This window comes from Aethalodelphis obliquidens, unplaced genomic scaffold, assembly GCF_003676395.1.
Source record: "Aethalodelphis obliquidens isolate GAN/ISIS:26980383/991018 unplaced genomic scaffold, ASM367639v1 scaffold53, whole genome shotgun sequence".
In the NCBI taxonomy this organism is placed as follows: domain Eukaryota; kingdom Metazoa; phylum Chordata; class Mammalia; order Artiodactyla; family Delphinidae; genus Aethalodelphis; species Aethalodelphis obliquidens.
In genome coordinates, this window is record NW_020837997.1 from 339,890 (window position 1) to 361,742 (window position 21,853).

General features: G+C 49.4%; 2 protein-coding genes and 5 non-coding genes across 13 annotated transcripts; 6 read left to right on the forward strand and 1 right to left on the reverse strand.

Moving 5' to 3' along the window:
- The first annotated feature begins 35 nt into the window (after window positions 1-35).
- RACK1 (receptor for activated C kinase 1) lies at window positions 36-4,663 on the forward strand. Its single transcript, XM_027084469.1, has 8 exons — window positions 36-274; window positions 1,275-1,446; window positions 1,975-2,122; window positions 2,369-2,464; window positions 2,886-2,996; window positions 3,433-3,573; window positions 4,077-4,187; window positions 4,551-4,663. The coding sequence occupies exons 1-8, from the start codon at window positions 166-168 to the stop codon at window positions 4,614-4,616; spliced, it is 954 nt and encodes a 317-aa protein (XP_026940270.1). The 5' UTR covers window positions 36-165; the 3' UTR covers window positions 4,617-4,663.
- Window positions 530-597, forward strand: LOC113609008 (small nucleolar RNA SNORD95). Its single transcript, XR_003428471.1, has one exon. It is a non-coding gene; the product is annotated as a small nucleolar RNA SNORD95 (small nucleolar RNA).
- On the forward strand, window positions 1,732-1,810 carry LOC113609006 (small nucleolar RNA SNORD96 family). The gene has a single exon (XR_003428470.1). It is a non-coding gene; the product is annotated as a small nucleolar RNA SNORD96 family (small nucleolar RNA).
- An 830-nt stretch (window positions 4,664-5,493) lies between the features above and the next one.
- TRIM41 (tripartite motif containing 41) lies at window positions 5,494-15,879 on the reverse strand. Of its 7 annotated transcripts, none has more exons than XM_027084446.1 (6): window positions 14,269-15,879; window positions 10,431-10,526; window positions 8,447-8,710; window positions 7,872-7,894; window positions 7,547-7,674; window positions 5,494-7,114 (listed from the first exon to the last, which is right to left on the reverse strand). In XM_027084446.1, the coding sequence occupies exons 1-6, from the start codon at window positions 15,076-15,078 to the stop codon at window positions 6,510-6,512; spliced, it is 1,926 nt and encodes a 641-aa protein (XP_026940247.1). In that variant the 5' UTR covers window positions 15,079-15,879; the 3' UTR covers window positions 5,494-6,509. The 7 variants fall into 7 exon arrangements, 6 of the variants coding, with proteins under 6 accessions (XP_026940247.1, XP_026940248.1, XP_026940249.1 ...); XM_027084447.1 differs by having other exon boundaries at window positions 8,447-8,677; window positions 14,269-15,878; XM_027084448.1 differs by lacking the exon at window positions 8,447-8,710 and having other exon boundaries at window positions 14,269-15,878.
- Window positions 15,880-17,391: 1,512 nt separating this feature from the next.
- TRNAV-CAC (transfer RNA valine (anticodon CAC)) lies at window positions 17,392-17,464 on the forward strand. Its single transcript has one exon. It is a non-coding gene; the product is annotated as a tRNA-Val (tRNA).
- Window positions 17,465-17,852: 388 nt separating this feature from the next.
- On the forward strand, window positions 17,853-17,925 carry TRNAK-CUU (transfer RNA lysine (anticodon CUU)). The gene has a single exon. It is a non-coding gene; the product is annotated as a tRNA-Lys (tRNA).
- A 3,251-nt stretch (window positions 17,926-21,176) lies between these two features.
- Window positions 21,177-21,249, forward strand: TRNAV-AAC (transfer RNA valine (anticodon AAC)). Its single transcript has one exon. It is a non-coding gene; the product is annotated as a tRNA-Val (tRNA).
- Window positions 21,250-21,853: the final 604 nt, after the last annotated feature.

The following is a 21,853-nucleotide window of genomic DNA, read 5'->3' on the forward strand; positions in this document are numbered from 1 at the left end:
AGGGCGCCATTTTGCTCGGGAGGTCGGATATTTCCGGTTCCGGCGCGGAGCTGCTCCCTCTTTTTCTCCGCAGGGCCGCGGCGGGAACGTGTGTGTGTGGGTCGCCTCTCTGAGCTATCCAGTTCCATCCTTGTCGCTGCGGCGACACCCGCATCCGCCGCCGTCATGACTGAACAGATGACCCTTCGTGGCACCCTCAAGGGCCACAACGGCTGGGTGACCCAGATCGCTACCACTCCCCAGTTCCCGGACATGATACTGTCCGCCTCTCGAGGTACGGCTGAGGTGTCAGGTAGAGGGGTAGGGGGCGTTGCGCGCATCGCATGACTGGGCCTGTGGGCCGCGAGGTGGGGTGTGAGTTGATCCCTGCCTAGTTGTCAGCACGGCTAAACCCATGAGGCGTCCCCACTTGGCAGACTCCGAAACACGGATGGCTGCCGGGAGGGTTGCACGGTTGGGGGCTTTTTTAAAGTCTCTGGCCCCCTAACCCGCGTGTGTGGCTGTGTGCCTAGGAGCCTACGCGTCGGGCGGCGCGGTGATGAACCCAACATGCCATCTGAGTGCCCATGCTGAAACCCAGAGGCTGTTTCTGAGCTGCCGCCCGGCCGTCTACTCGGTGGGAAGTGGGGGGACTCCACGGAGAACCTCGTGACACCAGTCTCACGGCTAACCCGGGTCTGCCCATTCTGCTCTGGATTTTTCTTATTCACTGTGTACCTGGTTGCCTTTGGAGACTTCTTGTGCCTTGCGTTTGCGCCCACGCTATTTAAAAATGGATCATCTAAGGCTAGGATCGTGTCTGGCACTTAATAGGAAAGCTTGTTGAGTGGAACACGTTGCAGGGAAAGCATGCAGTCCTGTAGCGCCTAAAGTGACTTCTAATTCCAGCACTTCTTGCAGCCCTCAGTAGTCTCTGGAGGCCCACAGCTAGTCTTCCCACACCCAGGCTGCTGTGTTAATGCATTAGATTTCAGAAAATACTTAAAATAGACGTTGACTTGGTCTGAATTTCCAAAAGGGGCATCCATAACCTGGTAAAGTTCCACACACCTGAGTTAAATTCTCAGGGTACCACTTAGCTCGACTTGACTCTTGAATAGAGAGTCACTTGGATTTGGCTAGTAACTGCAGTCATAGCCTGTAGTTCCCCTACGCCCTAAACGCCCTTAATTAATCTTGTGAGCCCGTCAGTCACCTTGAGGCATTATCCAGTAGGTCAGAGGGTGGGCTGTGGGGTTTCTCACTGGGTTTTCTTTTGTTTTACCTGCCCTTAGACAAGACCATCATCATGTGGAAGCTGACCAGAGATGAGACCAACTACGGTATCCCACAGCGTGCTCTTCGGGGTCACTCCCACTTTGTTAGTGACGTGGTCATCTCCTCAGATGGCCAGTTTGCCCTCTCAGGCTCCTGGGATGGAACCCTTCGCCTCTGGGATCTCACAACGCAAGTAGCTGCTCTGGGGCACTGGGGGAAAGCTGGGTAGAAATGAGGTAGATAATATCTGGAAGTGGTTTCCCAGGGGTGATGGGTTCGTTGTGGGAACTGTAAGGCAGAGAATACCTGGAGAAGATAGTTGTGTGGCCACCCTCCTTGTTTTTAATGTTATACAGAATTGCTGAGGAGTGGTCTGGCCGAGCAGTTTTATCAGATATTGCACTTGGGAGTAGGCACAGTCTGACTGTGTTGTGTGCTGGTAGCTCAGTCTTTGGATGGTCAGGCATAACGGAGGATCTTGGTGATGAGAGGTGACATTGTCAGCCAATCCCCACATGGGAGTGAGGACATGTCCTGCAATTCTGAAGGGATTCTCCGGCATATTCTCGGCCAAGGGCCTGCTGTTATCAAAGCCATGTCCAGGGTTGTGTGAGTGATGCCGCTCCACTGGGAGAGGAACCAGGCCAGGGAAACAGTCTGACTGTGTAAGAATGTTTGCAAAGTCGGTCTAGAGAGTAACCACGTCCTTCCTTTCAGGGGCACCACCACGCGCCGATTTGTAGGCCATACCAAGGATGTGCTGAGTGTGGCCTTCTCTTCTGACAACCGGCAAATTGTCTCTGGCTCCCGAGATAAAACCATCAAGCTATGGAATACTCTGGGTGTATGCAAATATACTGTCCAGGTAAAGTGAAGGCACGTGTAGGGAGCACATGTTGAACACTTTCTCCCACCCTTCTTAATGGTGCCTTTATATGGTGATTTCAAGCCTCATCTGGAACCTAAAGGGGTTCTGTCAATCTTAAAGGTTTGGATTCTGAAGGTATGAATACAAGACTGTCAACATCCCACGTAACTGAGGGGAGGGGTGGGGGTCTACAGTTTCATGGGACAAGACAGTTTCTCCTTATTTCCTTTCCATCCTTTGCAGGATGAGAGCCACTCAGAGTGGGTGTCTTGCGTCCGCTTCTCGCCCAACAGCAGCAATCCCATTATTGTCTCCTGTGGCTGGGACAAGTTGGTCAAGGTGAGCTTGGACCCAGGGTGTAAGGCCTTTGCCAACCAGAATGTGTTCCCACTGCCTCCCAGTTGGTCACTCTGAAAGCTTTGTTCCTCAAGTGACCATTTTCTTCTTGATATTTGCTCATTACAGGCCATTAAATTTTGATATTTGGTCTGAAGTAGCTAATTGGGAACCCAGAGTCCCTTGTAAGATGGCAACACAGAAAGCTTTTTTTTTTTTTTTCCCCTCCCCAGTTTTAATCCTCATTGTCCTTACGTTGCCAAGACAGATTCTTTGACCTTTCTTTGTTACTGATAGAATGGAAATTGGCTATCCTATCCAGGAATACTTTTAAGCATGGTGCCGTGCCTTTTATTTGAGCTGAGCCCTCTTGACCCTGATGGATCCCCAGGCCAGGTTCTTCACCTATGACCCACAATTCCAGGTATGGAACTTGGCAAACTGTAAGCTGAAGACCAATCACATTGGCCACACAGGCTACCTGAACACTGTGACCGTCTCTCCAGATGGATCCCTCTGTGCTTCTGGAGGCAAGGTATTCAGAGGCCAGGAGTCTCCTACTCATTGGGGGACAGTGTCTTAGAATACCTAAGATAATGAGATAGCAATTTAAGAGTAAATGTTTCTGAAGAATATTCTGAAAATGACATAGATATGGTATGCTCTTTAAAAGAGATCCTTTTCTGCGAAGCTGGTTTCTTAAAGCTGCTGATGAGATTAGGATCCTGTGTTTTTGGAGCTTATAGTGATGCATTTTGAAGTTGTCAAAGACTCTTGATAGGGTTAGTGAGGTGTCATGTATTAAAGGAAAAGCATACAAAGATAAATGTTGATACTTGAGAAATTGGCTTTGGGGAGGTCAGGGTACTGTGATAAGCAGTTAAGAATTAAGGCAGAATCTCGAGACAAGGTGGGTGGGATTAACATCCGGAAGAAGTCACATTGCCCTCACTTGTGCCTTGTCCACCCAGGATGGCCAGGCCATGTTGTGGGACCTCAATGAAGGCAAGCACCTTTACACGCTAGATGGTGGGGACATCATCAATGCCCTGTGCTTCAGTCCCAACCGCTACTGGCTCTGTGCTGCTACGGGCCCTAGCATCAAGATCTGGGTGAGTGTGGGCTGCAGTTGAGGCCAGATACCTGGCTCTGCAAGCCCCGGCAATGTTATTTCCCAATGTGTCATCTGGCTCACTGGTGGGATTTGAACTTCCTGAACAACTGAACCATCACACTGCCAGTGGATACCTGAGAAGAATGAGTAAAACTACTTGGGATTGGGATTTGCAGTGGTGGTAGATCTTTGCCTACTGAAAAAGAAGGATGAGCAAGTGTAGCAATTTACTCAACCTCAGCACAATTGACACTTCGGGTAATCCATTGTTGGAAGAGGCAGTCTTGTGCACTTTAGGATGTGTAACAGCCTCCCAGGCCTCTACTTCCCACAAGATGCCTGTAGCAAACTAGTGGCAAACAAAAATGCCTCTCGGCATTGCCAACTGTCCCCAAGGGGGCAAAAAAATCATTCTCTTTTGAGAATTACTGAATTACAGATCAGAGAGGCTTTTGAGAGTGGCATTGAAGTGCTGAGTGTCCGGTTTTACCCCTTCCCCAGGACTTGGAAGGCAAAATCATTGTAGATGAACTGAAGCAAGAAGTTATCAGTACCAGCAGCAAGGCAGAGCCGCCTCAATGTACCTCTCTGGCCTGGTCTGCTGATGGCCAGGTAAGTGGGTCTGTCCTCAGGTGATTCAGCTTGTAACCTTTCTCACTTTCTGCTCGTCAGCCATTTATAAAACCAGTGTCTTTGACATAAGTAAAATGATGGCTTACTGTCATTTTACTGACACAGCATCAGTAGGAAGATTGTGGTCCATGGGGCAGTGGTTACCTGTCTTCAATTAAGACCTTGATAAACTTCACCAGTTTACAAACCTGTGCGTGCTTCCTGCCAGCTGTTGCTTCCTCTAGGAATACATAATCACCCGTGAATAGTAGTGGGTGATTAAAAAGAAGGGCCATCTTTGTGGCAGTAGCAGGACTGTAGAACTCCATGGTTCTGATTTAACCTGTCATTTCTCCCTTGCAGACTCTGTTTGCTGGCTACACAGACAACCTGGTGCGAGTGTGGCAGGTGACCATTGGCACCCGCTAAAAACATGGGAGAGCTTTAAAAATTAAACTGGTTTTCTTTTATAGTGAGTGTCTTCTCTGAAAACTTCCTGAAACTCATCAGGTTTGTGCAGTCTGCATCAGATTGGGGCTCTGGTTAAAAAGGTTTTGCTTTTCTTGTTTTAATCCTTTAAGGCAGTGCTCCCCGACCTTTTTGACAGCAGGGACTTGTTTCACAGAAGGCACTTTTTCCACGGACCAGGGTTTGGGGAGAGGTTGGTGGTTTGGGCGGTAATGTGAGCAATGGGGAGCAGCAGACCAAAGCTTCCTTGCTCGCCCGCCACTCACCAGAGGTTGGGGACCCCTGCTTTAAGGCAAGGCAACTCACCAGAAGAGCTGCTGTGTAATGACTCCTTTGCACTCCTTCCATAATTGAAGATTCAAAATAGTGTGGGATGGTCTGGAGGTGTTAATAAATATAATCACAGAGATGGCTTTTCCTCAAGTGGCAGCTAAATGACAGATGTGCAGCATATTGAGGTCTCTTACATATACCCTCCAACTCATAATGGCAATGAGTCTTTTCTTTGACTTCAATTTAGTGGGATTTCAACTAGATATAATGACATACAAAAAGACTTTGGAGATGTAGTGTGCCTCAGTCTTGGGCTTGAGGGCCATGGCATGGTATAAAGTCTCATAGCAGTGGTAGAAAAGAAGTGGCAAATGTTCTTCAAGTAGGTATTTTGAGGGGCCTGCCAGTAACAGGCTAGGCAGGGTATTCAAATGGAGGGGGGTAAGATTTATACCTCAGTCTGTTGAAACAGAATCACACCTGATAGGGAAGGTACAATTAATCTGTCCTCCATTTGGTGGCATCTCCTTACTTTATACTTTTCTAAAGGAGTGGACTCCACAAAAGCAGCAAATAAACTTTTTATTTCCGCAACACAACCCATCTTCCCTTTCCCCCAGGAGCATAAATTGACCCCAGCCATCAAAGCAGAGGACAAAAGCTAATAAGTGACAGAAGGCAAAGGGTTACTAGAAAAATAGATTCTGCCCAAGGCTCTCCTCCCAGGGATTCAAATCCCTGTCCCCAGGCTCCCCTCCAGGGCTCACCAAATGGAGGGAACTAAGCAAAGAGAGGCTGGAACCCTGACAAAAGGAACTCCACTGAACAAAAGGGAAAGGAGCCTGGCAGTGAAAAGACCTGAGGGTTTGGGGAGGGGAGGAGCTTTGCTCCTAGATTAAGTGCTGAAAAAAAGGAAGGGGGCGAGGAATAATTTATTGGGTGATGTGATGTACGGAGTTTTGATCATGTCGACCATTCCAGATCTCTCACTGAAGCTAAATTCTGGCCAGTCTATGGAGGTAGAAATTGGGGATGGAAGAAAAATTAGAATCCTTCGTACTTCCCCCAGAGAGTAGACTGTTTATTATCCAGGTCTACCCTTTTCCCAGCCTGCTTCCCCCAAAAAAGCTTCCAAATCCCTTAGCTAAAATTTGCATCAGAAAATGGAATTGGAAATGAGGGCTGTCATGAGTCTTGCCCAAATCCTCCAGTCTCAGAACTGACATGAAAGTTGAACGGGGATGGGGAAAGGGAAGTTTATAATGAGATTACAATCACCCCTCATCCCCTACTCAAAAACTCAGATCCCTGGGCGGAGGGAGGGAGAGAAGACCAGGCAACTGTTCTCATCAGGGACCCATGCAGACCTGTTGGACAAACAGTAGGTGAGAAGACTGAGCTGGAGGCTAGGGGAGTTCATCAGGCTCCTAAGGGAGAAGCAGGGGCCTGGGGTCAAGGAGGAGCCGGAAGCAACGCAGTAACAAATAGAGGAGCCTTTGAGCTCCCAAATTTATGGGCTACTTTCCACCACCACCCGCCCCCCAGTGCTAACCAGAGGGGCCCCTGCGGGTGGCAGGTTGATCAAGGGCAGAGCTTGATACGGGTACCCTTGGAGAGCACCCGGAAGAAAGGGAAGACACGCTCGCCCAGGAAGGCAGCCGAAAAGGTGTGCACATGAGCCAGAGTCTCTGCATTGTAGAAGCCCAGGCGCCCGGCCTCATAGTCCAGGTACACACCAAAGCGCCTTGGTTTCTCACTTGGGCTCAGCAGTGTCTGCTCCGTTGAGCTCTGTGCCTGGTAGCGTTTGCCATTGGTGCCCACACACCACACTTCCCGCTGGAGCAGGGGCTGCTGGGGCAGGTGGAGCCGGCGGCGGCGGTGGTGATGGCGAGAGGAGCAGCTGGCATCACCGCTGCCCACAGAGGACCCCCCAGAGCCCACCTTCTCCTTATGATGGGTTGATTCACGGGCAGCACCCACTGCCCAGCCCCGCCGCCCGCCCACCTCTACCTCCCAGTAGTGCCGGCCAGAGCGGAAGCCCTGGGCCCCCAGCACGCAGCAGTCTGCCGAGAAGCGCTTGGAATGGTCAGCAACCTCCTGCCGCCGTTCTGCCAGGCGGACCCCCCGGCGGTCAGGGGACAGCATCAGGGCCGGGTGAGCCGTGTCAGGGTCCAGCGTCAGGTCCACTTGGGAGGAGGGAGGACAAATACGCCAAGGCTGGAACGACTGTTCCCTGTTAGCAGCTAACTCCAAGGTTTGGCCTTTCCTGCTGCCCTGCCCTTCACCTCTCTCCCTCCCCACCATCCAGCTGTCCTCAGCTCCCCACCCCAACCTAGAGTCCAGGCTCAAGTTCCTAGGGGCTCTCCTCCTTTCCCCACTCTGTTTTCAGGACACCAAAACACCATCTGTTTCCCTCTGGCCCCAGCTCTTATTCCCCAACACCTACCTGGGCTAGGACAAAAGCTACTCTTGGCTTGAAGCCCCCCCCCCCCAGTTGGCCTCCCTGTATCCTGCTCCATCTCAGTACCCACTATTCCCCCAGGGCCCAACTTCCCTCAGAACCCAATCTCAGGTATGTGAAGAAAAAGGCAAAGGAAGGTCAAACATGACCTCCCTACCTCGGGCAGCCTGACAGAACATCCGGCTCATTTTCCTCACGATGGCGTCTGTCAGGAAGTCATGGCTATGGGGTTGACACGGGTCAGGGGACCAGACCTCTGGGGGCTGCAGCTGTACCTCTTCACACCTGGAGGAAGGGGACCGGGCAGGGGGTGGGACCATGATATTCCCAGAGGGAAGAGCAGAAGCTGAGGGGAAGGAGAGGGTCCAGGAGGCAGAAACTCGGGTCCTGGGGAAGGAAGGAGAGGAGCAGGATATCCAAGAGAGGCAGGGATGGGGAACCAGATGCCACTGGGTCACAAAGGATAAAGGGTGGGAACACACCTATTGAAAGTCTCCTTGATGTCCTGGGAATAACAGAAACAAAAAGAGGGAGAGGGAGAAAGAGACAAAGAGAGAGTCAGCTGCACAGGGATGGCTCCCTTCTCCCCATCTGATTCCAGCCAGAGAAAGAACTGAACTTGAACAAGGGAGTAAGAAAAAGGACACAAGGCCCTCAGTGAACATGCATCCATCTCGACCACCCCTATGCCTCAGTATGCCTAATTTAACTCATCCTACTGTGGGCCCAACAGAATTTTCAACCCCAGTAAAAGGATTTTCACAATACGACTTGGTTATATTTTTCAGGATGTCACTGTCAAAAATTCTTTCCTCAACTCTTAAAACCCTCCTACGAACAGAATCTTCGTTCTTTTCATTGCGTATAATCAACACACACACCACATTTGGCATCAACTACTCTGCAGCCTCAAAAACCTTTTTGGTCTTCAGGTTAAATCACTGTGGGTTCCTCCCAGTGAGAAGAGAGGCAGCTCTGGACAGGTGTTTGGTAAGCACCGCCTGACAGAGCAGACACAGGGTTCTGGAGGGTGGACAGGGAAGGGGCCATTGCTCACCTGGAGCAGCCGCAGGCCCCCCTGCTGGCTCCGCTCCTGGGCCTCAGCCAGCAGGCGGCTCAGCTGGGCAGCCTGCTCCGAGAGGCGGCTGGCCGCTGCTCCCGCGCGCCCCAGCTGAGCTTCGTGCATCTCTCGGAGGCGCCGCTCTAGCCCTGCCTGCTCTTCGGCCAGAAACCGTGTCAGCCGCCCAAATTCTGAGGCCACAGCTGCCAGCTCTGACTTCATCTGGCTCTGGGATGATGCAAAGGGGATGGTGGATACCACCTCAACACACAGAAACATAAACCTCCAATTTTGCAACTGCTGCCCCTCAATCCAAGGCAAAGGAGCCCTACATTCTGAATGGAAAAAGGGCCCTGTCCCCTTCCCCATCTCCTGGCTTTAGCAGGCACCACTTCCATGCTCCTGGCACACTGGTCCCAAACTCACCAACCAATGCCTGCAACACTTATCTCCACCCTGGCTACCTAACTTGACTCGTTCTTCAGGTCTAAGCTTAAACATTCCTAAGAGAAGTATCTCTCTTCCAGATCTAAATCAGGACCACCCTCATAAATATCATTGTATCTCCTCATGGCATATATCTCAATTTGAAATGTTGTATTTACAGTGGAGTATCTTTTAACATTGTCTTCACCCACTTCTCTGTAAGCGCTGTTGCCACAGGGTCCTCGGACCCTGGCACAGTGCCGACCACAGAGTAGGTGCTGGTAAGAAGTTTTTGAAATGAATAAAAAATTCAGGAATCAAGATATGAAATTAGGGTCCTGGCTATACCACTAAGGACCTTGGGAAAGTCACCCAATCCTTCTAGATCAGGAGTCAGCAAACTTCTTCTGTAAAGGGTCAGATAATATTTTACACTTTATGGGCCAAGAGGCAAAATCATGGATATTATTATGTAGGTAACTTCTATATATAATGAGAGAAAACTTCTGCCCGTTCCCACCCTATCTGCCTGGGCTGGACAATCCCAGATGATGGGCACACTTTTTGCCCAGATATAAGATGGAGACATTCTTAGGAAAAAGAGTAACAGGCCAGAGTGGGGAGGAAAGTCCTGGCTGGCCAAGTGGGTGAAGGAAATAGTCAGTTTCACTCTCTGTTCCAGTGAAACTCAGATCCTGACACCTCTGCACTCCAGGAGCCCAAAAGTCTCAACCTGGGCAGCTGGCTAGAAGCAAGATAACTCCCCAACTCCCAGACTCAGATTTCACCACTCAGTGCCTAGCAACTGCCAGCAACAGAGTCCCTATGTGTAGGTGGCAATGAATGAGCACGGGCCCCGGGAAGCGGCAAGGCTCAGCCACCCTCTCAGGGTGGCAGGCATTGGAGGGATGGGGGAAGAGGACAGACAGGAAGGATGCCCTGGCTTGGTCTCCAAAGCTCAGTGCCAGGCTATTCCAGTGCCTCCCGGCCTTACAAAAAGAGGCAGAGGTAAGGGGTGGGAATTCGGGGGAAAATATCTAAAAATACTCCTTGGGGAGGGGTGAGCAATAATTTTAAAAAGGCTGAGAAACACTGGACTAGAAGATATTAGGTCTCTGCAGTGCTAACATTCCTCCCCTCATGCTCACTGCTGCTTTGCCCACCATTTGCCATCTATCCTGGAACCTGGAGCTTCTCTGATAGCTGATATCTGAATTTTGCCTTGCCCTCTTCTGCCCTCTGTGTTATCTGGTGTGGCGGGCACAGCAGTATGGGGCAGCAGCTCTTGGGTTAGGTGTCTGGGGTGGTAAACCTGCTCTGCAGCCTTGGGCCAGGCACCAACCCTCTCCAAGCTAAACCTGTTTCACTCCATTTTGGAACCTAGGAACAAACATGCCTCTTGATCCACTAAGGCCCCTCTCTCCTCACAACCCTGGGAAGGTGTCTACCTCTCTCCCAGGCCTCGGCTGCCCCTCTTCAGCGGATCTAGTCACCCCTTGTGAGAGCCCATCTCCCCTGCTCTGACCACAGAGCCCTGTCAAGGACATTCACTCACCTTCAACTCTGTCACCCGCCTCTCCTCCTTGGCCTTCATCTTCTGCACAGCCTCCAAGTGCTTCCTCAGTGGTTCCACATGCCCCTGCAGTTTGGCCTAAGGAAACGGGGAAAGGAAGATTAGAGTCCTGGGATGCGAGAGGCACCTGTTCTCAGAGCCCACATACCCCATTCTCCCATTTGGGGTTGGGGCTCAAAGCCTGATCACCATCACAGGTATCAAAGGAGCATCACACTCCCTTCCTCCCCTTTCTTCTCTTCAGATGATGACAAAGCCCTCCAACCCTCCACCTGCTCTCAGGTACAAAGCCCTGGGTGTGCTCTTAAGGTAGGATCCTGGGACTTCCCAGGCAGTCGAGCAGTTAAGATTCCACGCTTCCACTGCAGGGAGCGAGGGTTCGATCCCTGGTCAGGGAACTAAGATCCCGCATACCATGCAGCACAACCAAAAAGTAAAAAAAAATAAAATAAAAATTAAAAATAAAGGTAGGATCCTGATGACTACATAGCCCCACACTCAGAGTTGGAGTAAACCTGGCTTGAGCCCCTCACCACACAAAGTCCTTCCATATGAATGTTCCTACCTATAGTCCCTTCCCCCTCATAAGCAATCTTCCTCATAATTTTCATCTCTAAATACTCTTCTGATGATTTTATGCCTGTGCTAAAAATCTTTCAACAGTTCTCCATGACTTGCAAAATAGGAGGCTCTCATTGCTCCTTCATTTCTAGCCTCCCCTCCTACACCCCCTCAACATAGACTCTTAGTTTTAGTCACATAAAACTTGTCTTTTCCTGAGCGTAATTCCATACCTTTATCCATGCTGTTCCCTCTGCCTGGGGCTGCCCTTCTACACTTAGCCCAAGGCATTCTTCCTTTAAAACCCAGCTACCTGACCATGTCCCTGATGGTCCCCAACTTCCTCTGTGATCCCAAGGAACGTGAATACGCCTTTACAATACTCCCCTGCACTGCAATCATTTACAAGTGTGCTGCCCCCAGGACACACAGACTTATGGCAGCAGGAACCCTGCTTTACTTATTGTAATTTCTATGCTTCTCTCTGTCCACTGGCTTTCTCTCCTACTCAGTTACTTGCTAAATGGAAAACAAATACCCTCTCCTCCTAAAGTTTTAACTCTCTCAGCAAATATGCTCTTGAGCTCTGTGTTCTAATCATCTGTAGCAAAATCTTTTGCTTTAAAGGGCTGTTAGACTAGAATGGATGAGATAAGCCCAACTTTTGTGCTCTTTCCTTTTTTATGGCATCTACTCCTTCTGCCTTCTATGCCTTCTCCTTTTCCTTGAAGGGTAATACAGCATAGAAGAGCTCAAGCCTAGACTCTGATCTGAACCTGAATGCAGCCCGAGGCAAGCCATGCTTCCAGTTTCCTCATCTCAAAAGAGGAACTGGGAATAACAGAATCTGCCTCACAGACACTATGCTTAGCACAGTGTCTGGCATGGAGCAAAAGATCAGTACTAAATGTTATCTAAAATTCCCTACCCAAGCCTCAGCTGCCAATGACAGCCTGACAATGACCCTTGATCCAAAGAGGTGAGTGTCCCAGAGCACAAAAGGTAGTTGTTGCACAGGTTAACTGGTCGAAGAAAAAAATCATAATAAAATTACAATCAATCCGTAATATAAAAAGAACATAAACTACACAAAATTTTGCCTTTTGCTATTACTATCTACTTTTCTCCACAATAATTTCAACTCTATTAAGTCAGAATTCATGAGGCATAAGTTTCTCATTTAATATTTTTCCTAAATCGTTGACAAAAAATTCATACACACAAATCCAAATAGAGTACCATTTAAGAGAAAGTTTCAAGAACGTTCAACTTTTTTGAAGCTTTATTTATACATCATTTGTGCATTATTACCTATTCAATAAGGAAATCTCTACAAAACAACAGTGTGCCAAGCTAATGCTAGTTAGTGTACATACCTGAAAAGAAACTACCTGCCTGTAAAATACCCTGTAAGTTAGAAAGGGAGTCACTCAAATTATCGTTTGACATAATGAAACTTATGTATTTGCATTTGCTGATCAGATTATTTGTGTCTGTGTGGCCTCTCCAAATTGCACAGCTCTACTGGCCTGGCATTCAACAGCTATGGCTAACACAAATTAAAATCCAGTTTCAGAAGCTCTTCAGAAGAGTTCTGCAAGGGAAGGGTGGAGAAGGGGTGGAATGCCCATGGATATTCCGCCCTGGGATCCAGTTAACAAAGTGACTGCACATTGTGTGATGAGTACAATTAACTAGAAACTGAGGGGATACAAAATGGAAGGACAAAAGGAGCTCACAATCTCCCCTAATAATGTAGGGCCTAAAAGGCAGGCGGTATTACCAGTTCAGTGATTCCCATACTAGCTTGGGCTTTCTAAAGATATTCTCCCTGTCACTGATTCAGAATCTCTAACGGTATGGCGCACTGTACTTCTGAAAACCTCCACTAATAATTGGGACAGTCAGCCACGTTTGACAATCACTGTGTGCAAGGAATAGTTACTTGTCATGAGGGGTATAGGTTTGTATTAGCTGTATGTATCACTCACAGCTGAGAAGCTCTAGACATCTCACTCTAAAACTGGGGTAATGATAATAATACCTAAATAACGTTACTGTAGGAATCAGGAAAAGGTATGAAAACGCAAGTCATAAAACAAAAAAGCTCTGTGCAGACTACATAGAAGAAGCTACCCTCTCCTCCTGGTTCCACTGCTACAAACCCATCTGGGCCTTTGCTAAATAATGTTATTTCTACTGGCTGTCTCACACACAAATCTCCTTTATCTGTGTCCAAAGAATCAGGATTAGAAGTAGGAGGCAAGATATTAACTAAACTAGAATCAGACTCCAAGAAAAGTCACATGTCAGAAAAGTCAAACAAACAACAGACATCCAAACGGTGGTGACGCTGTTAACAGTATAGGCCAGGGCGGGGGGTGGTCAAAACCAAGTCCACCAGTTACTAGTAGCTGTGTGGCCCTGTGTATATTACTTAAATCTCTCTGTTTCCCAATCTGTAAAACAGGAATACAAACCATATCAAACTCACAGGATTGTTCTCAGTTTTAAATGAGACAGTCCTTGAAAAGTGCTTAGTACAGTGCTGGGGTACATACCAAGAAATTAAAGTTCAAAGACATTCAGAGACTAAAAGCCAGGTCTTCTGACTTAAAAACCTCTCCCTTTTTTCTGAATTCCCAGGAAAGGTAAGAAGCCCTGGCCACGACACCAGAATGATGCAGATCCACAGAGAGAACCAAGCCGTATCTTGGAGTGGGTGGGGAACGCCTTAGAAAGCAAGTGAGGAGCGTATGGGTCTGATACGAGTAGTCAATACTACATTCCTACCCCTCAGAGCCCCTTCTTATTTGAGCCCCAAGTTCTTTCCATTGCTAGGGTTTTAGTCAAGGACACATTTAAGAGTCACCCAGAGTTAAATGAGACTGGTAGTAAAGCCCTAGGGGCTTGTCACTTGCATTCCTATTACTTAGGGACAGTGGAAGTGTAGAAGAGCAGTGGCTTTTCCCCAGAAGACAAAGCCCAGAGATATGGCATCATCAATTTTGCCAGATCTCCTCTGAGGAAGCCAGTCTTCCCTGGTCTTCTTCACTGTGTCTACTTTGTCTGTGTCCAGGATCCTTCTCACTCTAACCCATCCTGGTGCCAGTAAGTGCTTAGGTAAGGAGAATCAGCTCAACAGTACATGAGGTTCTTCGAGGGGGAGCGGGGGGCGGGGGGAAGACATGTTTCCTTTTCCCAGCTCCTCTTACTTCCTCTCCACCCCCACTAAACTCCCATCTTCTACTTCTCTCACCTTGTACTCCTGCACCACCTCCTCCAATGGCACCACGCTGTGCTGTTTGTGGCTCCTGGATTCTCGGCACACCACACAGATGGCTTCTTCATCCACCTCGCAAAAGAGCTTCAGGGCTTCTTGGTGTTTGGGACAAATGCCCTGCTCGTTCCCACGGCTCCCTCGACCAGGGGTTGGGTGCATCTGCCGAATCACCTGGACCATGTTAGCCAGCTGCAGGTTGGGGCGGAAGCTCCGCCTGGGAAAGCTCTTGCGGCACTGCGGGCAGGTGAAGCACCTCCGAGGGGCTGGAGGCGGGGGCAGTGGGGTGACGGGATCTAGCTCCTCTTCCTCGTCCTCCTCCAGCACTTCCTCCTCATCCTCCTCATCCTCCCCCCTCAGGTCCCCCTCCACGTTCCCCAAGTAGTAGTCCAGGTCTTCCTCCTCGTCCTCCTCCTCCCACACGTAGTCCATGTTTTCCCAGTTGGACCCGCCCATGCCACTGGTCCAGAACACACCCTCCTCTTCCTCCTCGACTTCCTCCTCCATGTCGCCCTCATAGTCTTCATCCCGCATGGGGGTGTCCCACCCCCCACCGGCCCCCACAGCCTCCACTTCCTCCTCCTCTCCGTCCTCCTCCTCTTCCTCCCGGTCTAACTCGTCCCTGTCCTCTTCATCCTCCCCTCCCCACAGCTGGGTTACACACACTCGGCAGAAGTTGTGCCCGCAGCCGATGGACACAGGGTCCGTGAAGTAATCGAGGCAGATGGCGCACACCGCCTCCTCCTGAAGGGTCTGCACAGGGTTGGGTGCCATGGCAACGGCAGCCATCTTAGTGTCCAGTCAGCCAGTGTAGACGGGCGGTGGGGAGCTGGGGGGCGGGGGGGGTCTTCCCTCTCAGACGCCCTGACGACCCAGCCCCACCCCCAGCCCTGCCTCTATACACCTTGCCTCAAGCGCAGCCAGAGAAATGTCCTCCCGACAACCCACCCCTCCGCACAGAGTTCCCTACTCCCAGACAACAACCGTGTCCCTGAGAGGGGAGGGGATACAGCTGAGCGCTACCCCCAAGTCCCTCAGGTGGCCCTGAGTGCAAATCTACCCCAAAGCTCCCTTGGCCTCCTCATAAACCCCCGCCCCTCCTCACTTCCTGGCTCCGCCCCCTCATTTCCGTCCCCCCAACACTTCCGGTGCTGCGAGCCACCCAAGCTCGCGAGTTCCATCCGCGGTCGCGCTACATCCCTTTCTATCCCTCTCCCCGCCCTTACCCGCCCCGGGCCCCTGGGTGACAGAAAACGGTGCGAAGACGCTCTAGCAGGCACTCGGGAACAGGGCGGGAGACCTAGAAAGACAGAGGCGCACGCCTCTGTGATGCGAAGGAGCAGGGAACGCAGACGAAACAGAAAGCTCGGCCTCCCCCATCGCCCGCCACTGGGGATAAACTTCGGGGGACGGTGGAAGGGCCTGGCGCCCGTCTGCTCTCAGTGCTATGACCGCATCGGCCCGGCGCCATCCTACCGACCGGACACAGAGAACTGCAGCAGGGACTCCGCACCGCCGATGCCGGAAGCGGAGGGGCGGCGGTCGGTGAGCGCCCTGAAGTACTTCCGGCCCTTCTAGGCGAAGGACTTTGTTGTTTGAGGGCTCTGAGCGTCCCTCCGAGACTAGGGGGCGGGGCCTGTAGAAGTGCGGAGGCCCTCCCCCTCCTCCTCCCCTCTGTAGTTGGCATTTCCACACCCATTTTAGAAACTGCGGTCGGTCACTATCGCATCGTTTAGATGAACTTTCCTAATTGCCATCAGTAAAGGAACGGTTGCAAATCATGACATGCACATTCACACATTGGAACACTTTAGATATAAAAAGGGAATCGTCTTCAAAATGTACAGTATTCTGAAGTGAAAAAAGCAAGGTGCTGAATAGTGTGTAGAGTATATCTGTTAAAAATGGGGGGGGGGGGGGGGGGGCTTCCCTGGTGGCGCTGTGGTTGAGAGTCCGCCTGCCGATGCAGGGGACGTGGGTTCGTGCCCCGGTCTGGAAAGATCCCACATGCCACGGAGCTGCTGGGCCTGCGCGTCCGGAGCCTATGCTCTGCAACGGGAGAGGCCCGCGTAACGCAAAAAAAAAAAAAAAAAATGGGGGGGGAATAGGATGTTAAATGTAATAGCTTCATAGTCTTGTGTTTACTCATAAAGTAAGGGCAGTTGTTCCTGTCTCAGAGGGCTTAGTGAAATTAATGTAATGCAAAGCTATTAGAATGTTGCTTAGCACATGGTAAGTGAGATACAAGTTTTAGCTACCCATTATTATCATCGTCGTCGTCTATCTCTGGAAGAATACTAGTTTCTCTGGGAAGTCTGAGGATCCAGGATAGGAAGGACACTTTTCCGTAAATGTCGTTGTTTGTGTTTTGAATTTTGAACCATGTCAATGTATTGCCTTAAAGAAAAAAAAAAGTTTATTTCCCCAAGTGCTGTCGATTCATTTAACACTTTCTGAGCTGTGCCCCACGCGTGCTCCACGCCCAGAAAACCTCGAGGTCTGTCTTCGTGGAGTCGCAGTCTAAGAGCAGGGACTCAGAATGGGTTTGCGGAATTGATTTTACTTGAGAGAATCCTAGGGGGCATGTAGAACGGCATCAGTAAAGATACTGCTGTCGTACTCAGAGCAACTCTGCCAAATAGATTATTTGTGCAATAGAAATAATACTTGATGCTTTAATATATATATATCAATTAATTAAAAATTTTAAAAAAACTGCGGGGAAAGTTACAGGACCTGTGTCCATGTACAGAATCCCCAGCGAGTGTCGGACGCTGCGCGATGCCAGGGCTGGGCATGCAGAATTGACCCTGATCTCGAGGCCCTTCCCGCCTCTTGGGGACGCTCCAAATGGACGTGCTTTCTAAACTGGTGGTCCGAACGCGCCAAAACCACGAATCCTCGTGCGTGAACTGTACTAGGCCATGCCGGGAGCTGCGAGCGCTACTGTGGCAGAAAAATGGGGCCACAAGACCTGAACACGGTTCAGCCGGCCCCTGATGGGAGCCCCTTGTTCCTCTGGATTTGTGGTGTTTCTCAACCCTGCCAGTTCCGGCTACGTGTAGATTTCAGGGTATTATCAGGAACACTCTCGCTATGGGTGTTTCCGTAGTGTAGTGGTTATCACATTCGCCTCACACGCGAAAGGTCCCCGGTTCGAAACCGGGCGGAAACAACTTTTGGTCCTAGTCACCGTCTCTCCGGCATCCCGGAGAGTGAAGGCTGTCACATGAAGGACAAGTGTGTGTTTATCTCTATTTCTGTTTCTCGGAGACTGGCCGTGAGGCGGTACCGTAGCAGTCTATATTCTGCATAAGTGCTCCAACGTAAATTCAGGTCTCGTTACCTCAGCTAATCTCTTTACTCTTCCCCCCGGACGCCTGCACGGCCACCTCTTCCGTGTCGAGGGGGCGTAGACTTCGGACCCCTAGGCCCTAGTCATTAGGGCAGAGCCAGGCGCACAGTTGGCGCTCTATAATACTTCTGCGGTTGCGTAGCAGTGTGCCTGCATCCTTGCTTGTGAATCTTCGTCCCTTGGGACAGAAAAGGGCCCTTCACTAGCCGCCCGGCTAGCTCAGTCGGTAGAGCATGAGACTCTTAATCTCAGGGTCGTGGGTTCGAGCCCCACGTTGGGCGCTGGTTCATTTTGGAAATGAGGATAATAAAAGAGCTTTTGATGCAAGGGCAGCAAGGTATTCTCCAGACCAAGACCCGCACTCGAGATCGAGTGCACCCAGCTCTAAGGCCTATCGCTTCCCGAGAGGGAAGGGTGACTGCTGGCGAACAAATTCCTAGGGGCCTGTTCCTCAGACCACATTCCGCTTACTGAAATCCTCCTATCAGCGCTCAACATGTATTAGGCGCCCTCTCTTTAAGAGACGACCTGCCCGCGTGTCCCGGGCAAGCTGCCCTGGGAGGGAGGGCACTGAGTGACCCCCGGAAGCTGCTGTAGGACCCCAGGGACCCCTGATTAGCGACAACCTTACCAGGTGATTTAGAGGTTAGTATTCCGCGCTCTCACCGCCGCCGCCCTGTTTCGATGTCCGAGACCCTCATGTCCAGTATACTCTCTTTATGGTCGGTATTGAGTCGATCTTTTGTGAAATGTTGCCCCACACATCCCAGCCTCCACATTCCCCCTACACGTAAAGGAACGTTAAAATGTCCTTTCTTGGAACACCCTAACATGAACATCTTCCGTTTACTGGTCTTGTCGCGAAATTCTTCCTTAACTTCACTTGAATTCATCCTTTTCCATTCATTGTTCCTTAGTCCTGTAAATTCAGCCCATTTTCTATTTTCCGTCTGTAGAAGTCTCCCCACATACACACCAGACCACGAGAGAAGTCTGTTGATTATATAAAGCTGGTTTATTAAACTTGCTAAGCGAAGGATAGTACCACCTTCGGTCTCAGAAGTGTATCAAAAGGGAGCGTTAGGGAGGATTTAGCATGACACCCTCTGAGAGCAGTGTGGACAGGAAATGGGCAGAGTTGCTAGTACAGGCCTACCTCACGCATCCCTGGGGAGTTAGTGTTATTATGGTCTTTTCTTGGAACGTTTGGGTCTAAACAAGACGGTGTTAGAAGAGTTTGAACTTTGGCATTTCGTCTTGTACAAATGCTTGTGGATTCGTTTGCAAAGTGGTTTCAGGGTTATTTTTTACCACCTTTAGTGGGACTGGAAAACATTCCTAAAAGATTCTGGCTTTTTCATTAAGAGAAAGCCGAAGTGCACGACAGGAATAAAGATGCAGACGTAGAGAATGGACATGAGGACACGGGGAGAGGGAAGGGTAAGCTGGAACAAAGTGAGAGAGTGGCATGGACATATATACACTACCAAATGTAAAATAGATAGCTAGTGGGAAGCAGCCGCATAGCACAGGGAGATCAGCTCGGGGCTTTGTGACCACCTAGAGGGGTGGGTTAGGGAGGGTGGGAGGGAGACGCAAGAGGAAGGAGATACGAGGATATATGTATATGTATAGCTGATTCACTTTGTTATAAAGCAGAAACTAACACACCACTGTAAAGCAATTATACTCCCATGAAGATGTTAAAAAAAAAAAAGAGAGAGAGAGAGAATCCTAAGTGGACAAGCTTCTCTTCCCTGTCTCCCAACAAGCCCAGGGCAAGCCCACCCGAGCTTTTTGCTACAATTCCCGCTTTTCTTTCCTCTCCGCCCCTTCCACCGCTGCCCCTCGGGCCGGGTCTGGTTTAGAATCTCTGTGCTAGTAAGTGACCCACGTTGCTCTTGGCGTTCATAGGTTCAGACGTTAGGCAAATGCATGGTAGGATCTTTGGTCTTTTCCTCGAGCTGTGGTAAAAGCCGCAGAGGCAGAAGGACTCGCACTGATTTACGTCTTGGATTCTTTCAGGAATGATGAGCAGGAGGTGTGAGGGGACTGAGACCGCGTCAGGGAGAGGGGCCGGAAGGAAACAGTCACGGTCCAGACAGGAGGCGGCTGGCGCCAGGGGCAAGGCAGCAGCCGACCGGAAAAGCGGTGAAGGAGCTGGATGTATGGTTTGTACTCAGGGCAGGAGAGGGGTCTCCTGGATTTCTGCTTTCGATGGTTTAACAACCGAGATCGGATACTGAAGATTGGAAGTGGCGGGGGAGAGAGGAGAGAGGAGTAATGAGTTCAGTCTTGAACAAGTTGGGAGACGTCTAAAGGGACATGTGCAAGACAGGGGAGAGCAGTCTTAGCTGGAGTCTCAGTTGCAGGGATAGAGTGTGGGTCAAGCTGTGAGCTGGGATCTGACCCAGCTGGGATCTGAGATGGCCTCAGGTACAAGAAGGAGGAGTCGGAATAGGAGGAAAGCCAGCAGCGAAGCTTCCATTGAAGCCAAGGGAGTCGAGATGTGCAAAAAGGGACGACAAGTGGGTAGAGTCAAATTATAGTCTAGGAAGGGAAAATGATAAAGCGTCCATGGATTGGGCCACTTGCAGGCCCCTTGGTAACCTTGAACTAGACTTGGACAAGAGGGCCTCCTGCCCTGTGCTCTGGGGGAGAGGGCCTTCCGTGTCACAGACACTTTAAGGATCCCTACTCAGTAGGACTCAGCCTCTATTCCAATTCCTGGTTACCTAGGTCTTTGGGAACAAGCATCGGCAACAGAAAAACATTTTGCAATATTATACCATCGATACTACTCTTAAATTTGCATACATGTAGATCTACATATAGCATATGTTAAACCTCATCCCAATTCTGGAAATTGAATGAGTTTTATTTTTATAAAATACTTAAAAGATTTCACTACGTTTTCAAAATTTAATAAATTTTTTTCAGCTTTATTTAAATAACATCGACTTAAAATTTGATATTCACTAATTTCAATCTCCCCTTTATTCTTAATAATTTTGTATAATTTCTAAGAAATATATAATTATATTGAAAGCATATGTAAAATTAATTTCATTGTTGCTTGTTCATATCTAATTTACATTTTGACAAAATATATTCAAATCTCATATACTTTGAATGTATTTGAACCCTTTAGATCTAACTGTCAATAGAGCACAAATTATCTGAAAATTTAAACCTGGCAGCTATCTCGCTAGAAGACAGAGATAATGGAGAGGGTTATCCAGCCTCAAGCCACATTTTACCTTCCCTCCCACATTTTACCTTCCCTCCCACGAGGCCCGCTGCTTTCATTCACACTTTTTTTTTTTAATTGCTACACTTGATTGATTTCACTACCCACTAACGGATCGCGCTCCACAGTTTGACAAACACTGTTACCCAAGGCCGCCAAGGGACCGGTATTCCAGGGCAGAATGGTTCCGGGGGGCTCTGAGCCAGCGGATGGGTAGAGGGTCCTGGACATTGACCATGATCATAAGTCCTATAAAAGGTATGGGAAGCTGAACAGTCATGTGTTTCCGTAGTGTAGTGGTTATCACGTTCGCCTAACACGCGAAAGGTCCCCGGTTCGAAACCGGGCGGAAACAACAACGTTATATTTGTTTTTTTTTCCCCTGCTAAAACAGTTTCTTCCAGTTAACTTGCCTACTTCTGTCATTTGTTGCCGGAATGTATGTGTATAAAAGTACGCATAACTTTTACAGTTTTATCCATACTCCTGTCTTTTCCAATCCATTACCAGTTCCCTTCAAGCTAATATGTTCCACATCTCTAGGTCTGTAGTGCAAAAGCAGGTGGTCTATGTCATTAGAGCCAGACTTCACAGAACTTAAAATCCTAGAAGATTTAGAGGCAGCAAAAGGCGGGAATGCCACTCAACGACAAATGAAATATTTTAAAAATATTTTTTAAATATTTTTAAAATATATAACCACACCATCTATCACATCATGTTGACTGTGTCTGGTCCTGTTGCAGGTGTCTCCCTCTACTGTAGGTGAGGCCACTGAGGCGCAGACACATCACATAAGGTGAGCAAATGTGGGGTAGAGGAAATAGTAGACGGTGCTAAAGAACGGAGAATGGGGGAAGAAACAGGGCACCGAGAGAAATTCAAGTTAGCACAGCCGGAAAAGCACCTGGTTCTGCCAGTGATCTGCTGGTGACTGGCTCCTGCTCGGCGCTGCTGGC